Source organism: Phocoena phocoena, chromosome 4, assembly GCF_963924675.1.
Source record: "Phocoena phocoena chromosome 4, mPhoPho1.1, whole genome shotgun sequence".
NCBI classification, from domain to species: Eukaryota; Metazoa; Chordata; class Mammalia; order Artiodactyla; family Phocoenidae; genus Phocoena; species Phocoena phocoena.
Window position 1 is genome coordinate 71,831,267 of NC_089222.1, and position 12,389 is coordinate 71,843,655.

At 51.6% G+C, this 12,389-nt stretch overlaps 1 protein-coding gene across 1 annotated transcript; it reads right to left on the reverse strand.

The window, feature by feature from the left end:
• Positions 1-1,461: 1,461 nt before the first annotated feature.
• On the reverse strand, positions 1,462-11,831 carry CPN2 (carboxypeptidase N subunit 2). Its single transcript, XM_065876560.1, has 2 exons — positions 11,725-11,831; positions 1,462-3,407 (listed from the first exon to the last, which is right to left on the reverse strand). Exon 2 carries the CDS (start codon positions 3,402-3,404, stop codon positions 1,761-1,763), a length of 1,644 nt encoding a protein of 547 aa, XP_065732632.1. The 5' UTR covers positions 3,405-3,407; positions 11,725-11,831; the 3' UTR covers positions 1,462-1,760.
• Between the last annotated feature and the right edge of the window lie 558 nt (positions 11,832-12,389).

A 12,389-nucleotide genomic window follows, 5' to 3' on the forward strand; every position in this document is an offset into this window, starting at 1 on the left:
TTAGCTCAAGCCAAGCAAGAATCCTTACTGTTTCCCCTGTCCCTTGATCTCCTCAAACTTCACAGGCAGGAGCATGACCCTCCTCTGCATAAAGTCCTTCAGTAACAGCTGGGCATTCTTAAGGAACACGTGAACTCCTCCCTGGGCCTGTCGAGGCTCCAGCTACCTTTCAGCCTTACTTATCTCCCCACCTCCTCTCCCACCTGTAGCCTGTTCCAGAGGCCATGGCCCTGTCCTCACCCACTTGCCTGTCTCCATCCCTTGACTCACATGCTTCTTGCACAATCTCAAGGCCCAGGGATCAAATGCAGCTTCCCGAGGTCTGTGCTCACCCAGACCACCACCTCCCCTGAACTCCCCAGCACCTTCTTGGTGCCCACCCCGTCTTACTTATGTTTTCATCCCATGAATCCTTTTCTGATCTCTCCACCAGACTATGAGCCCCTGGAGGGCCTGCTGTACATCTGATTTATTTCTCCCTCCCCTACCCCAGCACTTCACCCAAGCCAGTCCGCACCGTAGGCTGGGAAACCAGGAAGGGGGCTGGGTCACGGTTCAATCCAGGGAGACAAAGAGCTTCCCTGGGATGGGAACGGGGAAAGGAGAAATGGACAGAGTGGCACTCAGAAGCATTCAGTGACTGGTTGGCCAAGAGGAATAAGGGGAGGAGAGATTGAAGACCACTCCCAGCTCCTGGGCTTGGCGATTTGCTGGGACCCAGGAGGAGCTGGGGTCGGAGTCTGGTTTGGACGTGTTTGTGGCTGTCATGATAAAACACGGGGCTGCAGGCAGAGCAGGCGGATGTCTCATCATGGAGCCAGAAACCCGAGCCCGAGATATGGCTCAGGTCTTTGAAGATTTGAGGTCATCAGCGTAGAGGCGGCATCTGCCCCCAAGGGCCTGCACAGGGATTACCCAGGGATCCTGAATGACAGCCAGCTCCGAGGACACCAGCGCGCAAGAGGTGACTGGGTAAAACTGGGAGAGCAGCTGGGCTTGGGTAAGAGGGTGGTGTCCCCAGAACCAAGAGAGGACCATTTCAGTGAGTGAGCAGTCCACAGAGGCCGACACTTACAACTGAAGGGCGTCGGTCCCAGCCACCCAGCTCCCTCCTCCCCCCTCCCCTCAGGGAGCAGCCATCCCTTCGGCTGAACAGGCAAAGCATTTCCCCTCCAGAGCCCCTGTCACCTAGCTTCTCCTGGAAGCGCTGGAGTGGGGCACGAACGGCATGAGTCCCCTGAACGTGGAGTCAGAGCCCCGCCCCTCATCTTTCTGGTCACCTCTGCTTTTATCCTCTCCCCTATTTGTCTTTATCAATTAAAACCACAGTTCCAGGCAGAGAAATAGAAACAGACACTGGCTCTTGAACTGGATGTCAAGAGCGGGTGGCCTCCACTTTGTGGAAATGGAGCAGTGGTAAGAGGGTATCTCAGGGTGGGGATGAGATTAAGGTGGGTATTCAATAACAGAAAAACACCAGGGCAACGCCATCAGTTTATTCTCTGGACCACGATGCAGATTTAACGGATGCTTTGCAAAGCTTGAGGAAGGCCCTGTTAGGTCTCAGACTCAGAGACTGGGAGGATGAAGAAGGAGGGGGTGGCGGAGACTCGGGGGGTGAGCCCCCACACGCTCCACCAGGGGAGATGCAGTTCCATCCCGTGCATCTGAAGAACCAAAGCTTCAGCTCCCCTCGCCGGCTCTTGCCTGGCTGGGCCTGGAGGCTGTCTGCCCAGGCTCCCAGCCCATCTGCTCTGCATCTAGGGCTCCCCTGCCAGAGCCTCGATCGACACAGTGACCCTCACAGAGCCACAGGTGGACTTCAAGTCCCACTCCTGACTGCCGTTGAACGTCAGTCCCGGGGAGGCCGAGCCCTGCCTGGGAGACAGCTGGACGTTCAGCCAGCGACACCGGACCTCGTCACAAGCCAGCACCACGGTGCCCTCGGGGTTGCTGTAGATGCACCGGCCCCAGGTCGCCTTCTCCGCCATGGCCAGATCCCAGCCGCCCCCTGGCTCCCTGTCCTCCGGCCCCGGGGCCTGGAAGCCCAGGTGGTCCTGGGTGACCGGGCACACCAGCTGCTCCTCCCTCAGGGCGGGCACCACCTGACCCTTCAGGTAGGCGGGGCCGGCACAGTAGGTCTGGCTGTTGAAGAGCCGGTCGCTATACTGGTGCAGCCACCCGAAGAGATAGGCCAGGTGGCAGTCGCACTGCCAGGGGTTGCCGTGCAGGGCCAGGTTGAACAGGTTGTAATTGGTGTCAAAGATGCCCTGGGGGAGCGTGGTCAGGAGGTTCCTGGAAAGGCTGAGCAGCTCAAGCATGGACAGGTTCTGGAAGAGGGCTGGGTGCAGGGCCGTCAGGTTGTTGCTGCCCAGATAGAGCTTGACCAGCCCCTCAAGGCCCCTGAAGATGCCAGCCGGCAGATGGGTGAGGGTGTTGTGCGAGAGCGTGAGGGACCCGAGGCTGGACAGGTTGGCAAAGGCTCCCTCGGGGATGGTCTCCAGCTGGTTGTGGGACAGGGACAGGCTGACCAGGCCCGGGGAATGGGCGAAGAGGCTGGCGGGCAGCGTCCGCAGTGCGTTGCCCTGCAAGCTCAGGAAGGTCAGATTGCCCAGGGAGGAGAAGATGGACCAGGGCAGGTGGCTGATGGTGTTGCGCTGCAGCCATAGCTTCTCCAGGCGGGACAGCCCCGCGAACGCTTGCGAGGGCAGCTCGGAGATGGAGTTGCCGTCCAGGAAGAGTTCCTGCAGGCCGCCCAGGTGGCTGAACAGCCCTTGGGGCAGGCCGGTCAGTGCGTTGTTGCTCAGCCTCAGGGTCTGCAGGCTGCAGAGGGGGGCAAACAGTTCCTCGGGCAGCTGGGCCAGGAGGTTCTGAGCGAGGTTGAGGGTCTTCAGACGTCTCAGAGGCTGGAAGAGCCTCCCGGGCAGCGTCTGGAGCCGATTGCCCTGCAGCTGGAGGGACTCCAGGACATCCATGTGCTGGAAGAGGCCCTCAGGCAGAGCCTCCAGCATGTTGAAGTTGAGGGTGAACTTGCCCAGCGAGGTCAGGTTGGAGAAGATGTCAGTGCTGAGGTCGGAGAAGGCACCGCCAGTGATCTCCAGGTCCTGGAGCCCCGGCAGCCCCCCGAAGGCATCCGGCCCGAAGTGGCACACCTGGGTGTTGAGGAAGACCACCTTGGTCAGGTTGGGGCTGCCACTGAAGGTCCTGGCTCCCACCACGGTGAACGAGGTCTCCACGAAGATGATGTCTGTGGCGTGTGGCGGGATGTCCAGCGGGATGGTGGCCAGCTCCTCATCGGAGCAAAAGACCTCCCGGATGAAGCAGTCACACCCCTTGGGACAGGGCTGGGTAGGCACGGCCAGGAGCAAGAGGCAGGCCCAGCGCAGCCAGGCTCTGGGCAGCATCTCCTAGATCTGAGTGGGAAGCGAAAACAGAAGTGGCACCTTCGTCAAGGGCAGGCAGCCCGGTGACCAGCACACTGGTCAGAGAGCCAGGAGGTGGGAAGCTAGTTTATGTTTCTAATAGTTGTTTTCATACCACCTCACAGCAGCCTTGCAAGGTCAATAGGACCAGAGTTCCAACCTTCTGACAGCAAGGGTGTCTCGTGGCCAGTCCATAATCCCACCCTGCAGGTTAGTGGCAGGACCAAGACCCTGGTCTCATGGACTTGACGTGTTCTTTCCAGATTGGAGAAAGAGGTGGGAGCAAGACCAAAAGGCATGGAACAGGGGTATAAAAGGAGACCATGGGTACTGTGGAAATTTTAAGATGATATGTAAAGTATGGGCAGATTATTCCTGAGTTGGAAATTCTTTTAACCGTAACTCTTCCTGAGTTTTCAAATCTCAGCACATCGCAGAGCCTAATTATGAGGAGATCTTACCCTCAGCTCTTTGCACCGCTGAGGCTGAGAGCAGACACAGGGACAAGATGGGCTCTTATCTTGAAATGAGTCCGCCTTCTCTTCAGCGCTGCTACCAAAATGCTCCCCTCCTGCCCGCCACCCCTATCACCAGCCTGGAGCCCACGGAACTTTCCAACACTGTGTGGACAGGTGGGTCCCAGATGAGGGGATTCCACAGACCTGTAGGTTTTTGTTTTAAATGAGGGAAGGGGACCAAGTTTTTAGTTCACTAAATATTAAATTTTTTTAACGCCAGCATCTACCACAGGTCACGAATTGGTGACACAGCTTACAAGCACATTTTACTTACCACTCAGTCTTTTTTATGTCTAAACCACTAGCCAGCATGTAGAAACTGAGAAGTAGCACATTAAATGTTTCCAGATTTCAGGATGATTTAGGGGCATTGGGTTCACATTCCCACATAACGAGATCAACGGGGCCTTAATTGTCCCATTAGGGGGTCTGTACCCCCCACATCTCTACTGCTCCCACCCACATCATCATTTACATGGCTTCTCGTGGTTCAAGTTCCATGAGTTGGAATACCAGCTCTATCACGTTCTCGCTATGTGACCTTGGGCTGTGCTTCAATTTTCTTACCTGTAAAATGACGATAATATTAGTGCTAACCTTGTTGGGGTAATTGCAGGATTAAATGAGTAAATATAGGTAAAGTTGTTAGAACAGTGTCTGACATAGTGTGAGCAATTAATAAGCTATGCTAACCATTGTTAAAGGTTGCAAACCACCATCATTACAGAAAAGATTATTTGAACATTAAAGAAGTAGAAGAACAAAATGCCCTTTAGCTAGAATATATTTAGCTTTAAAGAAAGAAAGAAGACAGACAGAAAGAAGGAAAGGCAGAAAGAAAGGGAAAATCCTCACGCAATATAATCGTAATTTTTCTCAATTTACCTGTCCTCAGCAAGAACTCAGCTGGCTCCCTGTTGGGGAACCTTGGCCCCAAGCACCTTTTGCTGCCTGCCTCTCTGCTGCCCTCTGCTGGCTGCTTCCTCCCTCGCAAGATTCAGCTTCAGCCAAAAGGCTCCACATGCAAGCCCAGTGCTCACAAAAAGCCCCCTGTACCCTCTTCCCATTCAGACACTCAATAACTCTCAGTTTTTCCAGGAATTTTTCTGCCTAATCAATAGAGAAGGAACAATTTCTCCCTGAAAAAGCGCTGCCGCTCCCTTGAGGCTCCTCTGATGGCCACATAGGTAAGCCACAGGAGGTGGATTAAACACCATGGTTGGGAAGGTCTCTAATAGTGATGGTGCTTGCTGCCACTCAGGACACACTAGGGAAAAGGACAAGCCTCCTGGTCCTGCCACCCCACAGACCAGCATTACAGAGTTCAACTTTAGCGTGAGACTTTATTCTCTTGAGATTGCATGCACAGAATACAGATAAGAAGAAGAGGGCCTGGCTGAAGAAGGATGACGTAGCCATGGTCCCACCCATACCTGCTACCTGGCCTGTCCCTAGGCTCCTACATGAAACCCCTGGGCATCCTGACAGAAGCCTTCTCTGACTCCTGATATGTTTCTCTATCTTAGCACCTGGCATCGTCCTCCAGATGACGGGTTCTCACAGCTGTCCTTTCTGCAAGAAGGTGGGTGTGGTCCTCTCTATGCTCGTGTTGATTCATGATAGGGTCTGTTGAACTGAATCGTCCATGGCTGAGATGAGCAGCTTGAGAGGCAGAGCTGCCCTTCCCTGGAATGATTCCAGCCCGGAGTGAATGACCGTAGCCAGGCGTGAGCACGGCCTTGAGCCCTCCCTCCTCCTTCCCTCACCTAGAGTAAGAGAGGAGCAATTCCTATTTGTAAAGTGCCATAATATTATCAACATGCCAGTCCCCTTCCTGCTAACCCCTTTGGTCCTTGGTTCTCAAAGGCAGTTTCCAGAAGAAATCCCACTAGAAAGGACATGAGGACCCTAGGGACCATCTGGCCAGCCTCATTGAGAGGGTGAGGCCAGGCCCCCAGGTGTCTGCAGTGGGGCCTGGGTTAGAACCCAGATCTCCTGGTTTCCTTGATCACTCCTGCTGGGAGAGCTGGGACCAAAGCAAGAGGTGCAGGTGAAAGGAAAAGCCTCATGGGGACACTGTGTCTCACCCGCCCCTGCTGTACCTCTAACTTCTAACCCAATGTCACTTGGAAATAATATGCTTTAGAAGCAGTCTACAGATTCAATGCAATTCCTATCATATTACCAATGACAGTTTTTACAGAGCTAGAACAAAAATCTTAAAATTTGCATGGACACACAAAAGACCCCGAATAGTCAAAGCAATCTTAGGGAAAAAAATGGAGCTGGAGGAATCAGACTCCCTGACTGCAGACTATACTACAAAGCTACAGTAATCAAAACAATATGGTACTGGCACAAAAACAGAAATATAGATCAATGGAACAGGATAGAAAGCCCAGAGATAAACCCACACACCTACGGTCAACTAATCAATGACACAGGAGGCAAGGATATACAATGGAGAAAAGACAGTCTCTTCAATAAGTGGTGCTGGGAAAACTGGGCAGCTACATGTAAATGAATGAAATTAGAACACTCCCTAACACCACATGCAAAAATAAACTCAAAATGGATTAAAGACCTAAATGTAAGACCAGACACTATAAAACTCTTGGTGGAAAACACAGGAAGAACACTCTTTGACATAAATCACAGCAAGATCTTCTTTGACCCACCTCCTAGAGTAATGGACAGAAAAACAAAAATAAACAAATGGGACCTAATGAAACTTAAAAGCTTTTGCACAGCAAAGGAAACTATAAACGAGACAAAAAGACAACCCTCAGAATGGAAGAAAATATTTGCAAAGGAATCAACAGACAAAGGATTAATCTCCAAAATATATAAACAGCTCATACAGCTCTATAGTAAAAAAAACAACCTAATCAAAAAATGAGCAGAAGACCGAAATAAACATTTATCCAAAGAAGACATACAGATGGCCAAGCAGCACATGAAAAGCTGCTCAACATCACTAATTATTAGAGAAATGCAAATCAAAACTGAATGAGGTATCACCTCACACCAGTTAGAATGGGCATCATCAGAAAATCTACAAACAACGAATGCTGGAGAGGGTGTGGAGAAAAGGAAACCTTCTTGCACTGTTGGTAGGAATATAAATTGATACAGCCACAATGGAGAAAAGCATGGAGGTTCCTTAAAAAAACTAAAAGTAGGGCTTCCCTGGTGGCGCAGTGGTTGAGAGTCCGCCTGCCGATGCAGGGGACATGGGTTCGTGCCCTGGTCTGGGAAGATCCCACGTGCCACGGAGCAGCTGAGCCTGTGAGCCATGGCCGCTGAACCTGCGCATCTGGAGCCTGTGCTCCACAACGGGAGAGGCCACAACAGTGAGAGGCCCACGTACCGCAAAAAACCAAAACAAACTAAAAGTAGAACTACCATATGACCCAGCATATACACAGAGAAAACCATAATTCAAAAAGACACATGCACCCCAATGTTCACTGCAGCAATATTTACAATAGCCAGGTCATGGAAGCAACCTAACTGCCCATCAACAGACGAATGGATAAAGAAGATGTGGTACATATATACAATGGAATACTACTCAGCCATAAAAAGGAATGAAATTGGGTCATTTGTAGAGACGTGGATGGACCTAGAGACTGTCATACAGAGTGAAGTAAGTCAGAAAGAGGAAAACAAATATCGTATATTAACGCATATATGTGGAATCTAGAAAAATGGTACAGATGAACTGGTTTGCAAGGCAGAAATTGAGACACAGATGTAGAGAACAAATATATGGACACCAAGGTGGGAAAGCGGGGGCAGGGGGTGGTGGTGGGATGAATTGGGAGATTGGGACTTACATATATACACTAATATGTATAAAATAGATAACTAATAAAAAAAATTGTAGTTATACAGAAAAAAAAGAAATAATATACTTTAGAATTTTCCAACAAAGGATGTAACTGGAGAATTCAGGACTTGAGTCAAAACTATGGCATCAATGGCACAGAAAATCAAGTGTAGAGAAATCAGCTTAGGCTCAGGCAGTGGTTGGTGGGAGAGGTGGGAGGAGCTTCTCTGGTGTGGGGGGCTGAGCTGGGGGGCGAGACCCACCTGCCAGCTCCCAAAGCTCTCACACCTACATCTTGATCCTCAGAGCACATCGAGAAATTTCCAGGACAAGGAAACTGGGGGACCCAGAGCTACAGCAACTGGTCTAAGGGCACACGACTAAGAAGTATGGGGCTAGGATCCGTCCTGATGGCCTGAGCTGTCAGCAAGGTGCTTGCAGCAACACCACAAGGCTTCTGGAACAGGAAGACCCATGCTCACATTTTCAGGACCCAAGGTGAACATACACAAGGGACCTTGTCTACCGCCTGTCCCCTTCTCTTCCCACCGGCCTCTCTCCGGTACTGTGAGTAGAGATCCCTCACACAGCTGTGTCCCCGCACCTCACAAGCCTAAGGGAACACACTTCTGTGACGGGGTCAGCCTAGAGAAGATGGACCTCGGGAGGCATGCCACACAAGCCCTGGGTCCTGGGTACCTGAATCAGGATTTGAGATGGGGACACAGCCTCCAGATGGGCATGTCCCTTTGATCATGCAAACTTCTCACCCCTTGGGGGTGTCATGGTGGGAGGGGAACCAGAACAGGGCCTCTAAAGTTCAGTGCAAGACCCTCTTGTCCCAGTCCACTGGGGCAAAGGAAGTGATAGATGGTACTCACAGTGAGGGTATGGAACACTTATCATTTCCAAATGTTCCGCTCCCAGCCCAAGACTCACTCTCACATCACTCTAGAATGGCTAAGAGTTTGTGCTGTGGTGTCAGAGTCTGGGTTCAAATCTTGTCTCCATCCCTTACTAGCTGTGTGGCTTTGGCTGAATTACTTAACCTCTCCGTGCTTCAATTTCCTCACCTTCAAAACAGCAAGGTTCAATACTACCTTCCTCAAGGGGTGGTTCTGAAGGGTGAATGAGAAAATGCATTGAAGGCTCCAAACCCAGAGCCGTGTACACAGAGAGCACTCAGCTACGTCAGCCCAGGCCAGCCCCAGCTCTGTTGTAAAGCAGTCACAGGAGTCAGCTAAGGAAAGACTGGTGAGCTCATTCAAGCACCTCATTTACGGGCCAGCCAGATGTCTCGCTACAGCACTTTCTGGCTCTTCTGGCCAAGGGAAACGGGTCATTGTTTTGTCCTTGGTTTAGTGGAGCTCAGATTCTGATGTGGCCAGGATGCCCTGGACTTGGGCCTCTTCCCCGAGCCACCCTCAAGAGCAGGTCTCCACAGGCTCTGGAGACCGGGAGCATCCCCGCCTAGGTACTGTGGAGGAAGGGGATAGTGGGGCGGCAGCCAGAAGATTCCAACTCGTCATCTAAGAAACCACCTCTGCATTTGCACAGAGACCGGCAAATGCCCACAAAGATGTTCCATGCCTTCAGCAAGCCGAGGAAGCCTGGCTTTTTTGTGGAGGAGGGTGGGAGGGGTGACTGGCTGCGAATGGACTCTTTCCTCTTCTCAGATTACTTTTGGATTGGCACATTTGTGTGTGTACCACAAGCCCATCTGTCATCCACCACAGAGCCAACCCTCACTCCTTCCAGAGGGTGACGGGAGCCCAGAGCCCGGCCCGACACCCCCAGGGGACTTGTCCCTGGACCTGGGGTATCCACAACAGGATCTGTCTCACCAACGTGGCTGGATTTTGCCCCTCGGGCTCTAGTACATCTGCGAGCAGGAAGAGGGGCTTCCAAGGCTTATCTGGAGCCCCTGACTGCCTCATCCAAGTCTCCGGGACCCCGGTCTCCTTTCCTCTCAATCAGGGGAGGTAAGCCAAGTGGCTGAGGCAGTGGGACCTGGGCTGGCTCCCTTCCCAGCCAGCCCGCCCTCCCCACCCTCCCTGCTGCCCAGGGTGTCCCAAGCAGTGAAGTAATCCCTCAGAGTCCCAGTTTCCGCGTCTGTAGATTGAGAACAATCGTGGTAATCATGATAATAATAATAACACCCGCATTACCGCGCATTAGGGTCATCGCGGCAATTAAATGAAACAACTGGCCATGGGTTTACGGTACTCTGATATAATACATTTATATTTGGTCTTTCTGTTGCCTGGCACAGAGCTCCAAAAACCCTTGGAATATCCTGAGTGATGAGAGGAACGTCTTTCGTTATTCGTAATAAGCTCCTTTCAACCCACACCTGAGTTTATGTCACTGAAGTGACTTTGATGGTCCCCTAGAGAGCTTCAGACGGTACACAAAATATTTGCAGTGGTTATCTCTGAAGAACAGAATTAATTGCGGGTGATTTTAATTTTTTCCTTTGGCTTAATAATGTATTTTCAACTTTTAAAAATAATAAATAGGTGTCACTGTTGTAATAAGGTTGAAAGTTATTATAAAAATAATGTAGGGAATTCCCGGGCAGTCCAGTGGGCACAGGTTCGATCCCTGGTCAGGGAACTAAGATCCCGCATGCTGCACAGCGCGGCCAAAAAAATTAAACAATTAAAAAAAAATTAGATCATGTAAAACACACAGCACGGTTCCAAGTACCTAACAGGGGCTTCCTTGATTCCTTTCCTTCCTTGCAATTACATTGCAGAGGCTCAAGGAAACTTTATCCACTGTCATAGCTTCCTGAAGGGAACTAACATTCTGAAATAGGAGGTTGTGAAGCGGGCACTGTCCTTTCTCCAAATGCTCCCCATGGGCCCCACCTCTCTTAGGCAGACCCCTCCACTAGAATGCCCTTGCTGACCTTTCCCTGTTGCTACCTGTCCCCATTCTCCCTACCCTCCAGGCCAGCACAAGTCCCACGTCCCCTGGGAAGCCTTTCTGGACTGTGCCTCTTTTGGACCCTGCAGGGACTTGTCTTCTGTCGAACATGTGGGTCCTTCTGCTCTGCCTTCTAGTCAGTTGCACCACCTGACTAGGAGCCCCTGGGAGGTGGCGGTCCCGTGACCGCAGCATCTCTTACCTGGCCATGCACCCCAGCACCTGGCCCAGGGCTGAGCCAGAGAGGTGCTCAGGCCCTGGGTGCCGAATTGAACAGGATGTATCTGTGGCTCTCGTGAGCCTGTATCCAGGGTCTTATTCTTCATCCTGCTTCATGGATTAGGGCTCTGTCATTGCTGTACCCTGGGTTTAAATTCTGACACGGCTATCTACTAGCTGTGTGGGATTGGGCAGGTCACTCCCTCTCTAAGCCTCAGTTTCCCAATACCTGGTTATTACCCCATCCCTTAGTGTTAAAATTAGCACTCAATTGGATGATAAATATGCTAAATGAGATGGTAAATAGTAAAGGACTTAATGCAGTGCCTGGCAAATAATAACTGTTGCTAAAACGTAGCCACATACATGTTTTACTCCTACTTTATCATCGAAACCAGGACACTTCTGAGAATAAAAGGAGAGCTCTTGATAATTATGCCAGGATGACAGGCATAAACAAGGGTGGGACCGGGAAAACCTACACATATGGTCACACTGGCTTTATCCCCACCATCCACTAGGAGCTGTCTGTGCCCAGGGACTGGGTCACCTTCATCTCAGAATCCCACACCGTGACCTGCCTCCAGCCCCAGCCCAGCACCACCCTGGCTGAGTACCTCAGGGGCTTCTCCTGCCCGGGCAAGGGGACACAGGAGGTGCAGCCTTCATGGAGTTGGGGACATGCTCTGAAACCTGGGACAAGCGGCCAGCCCATCTCCTGCCCCCAAGCTGGGATCCCAGGCCAGATTCCTCCCACGTCCCCACAGACCCCAGAGCCCTGTAGTGACCCCAGGAAACCTACCGCGAGGGGCTCACGGTTGGGGACCAGCTGCCCTGGCTGTCCCTCAGGAGCAGAAGGGCTTCTGGTGTGGTCAGTGGTCAGCCTGAACCCAGCAGTCCTGCTGCTGATCAAAGTTCCAGGCAGTGGTTCCTCCCCTCACGTGGCCTGAGCGTTCCCGGAATGTCACCAGGGTCACAGGACAGCAGAAGAGAATCTAGGCAAGGCCTCTGCAGATTACAAAATGACCCTGAACTGTTCCCATGGACGGATCCAGGTTGGGGCCAAAATCCAGCTAAGGTTATGGTCTTGGCAACTTTAGGACCCTAAGGGCAGCCACTAGGCCCTAGAAAGTTTCTAGTAAGTTGCTCTGGCCTGAGGGCTCCACACTCACATCCCCTCCAGTGCAAGGTCAGACTGACCACAGCTGGGCAGCCGGCCACACGCACACATGGGCTCTCAGTGCCAGGAGAAATTCTAAGAGGGCTGTGGGTTTGCTGTCCTTTTGTGTTTGTTTCTTTATTTAGTGCTTATTTAAGTTTGTAAACCCTTTCTGAGTTAAAAGGGGGAAATGATATAGGAAGGTGAATTTTGGCCCAATATGGAGAGAGAAGCTTTAACCACTGGGATTATCCAAGGATGAAAGCAGTTGCTTGGGGAGAGAGTGAACAGCCCTGAAGGTGTACGTC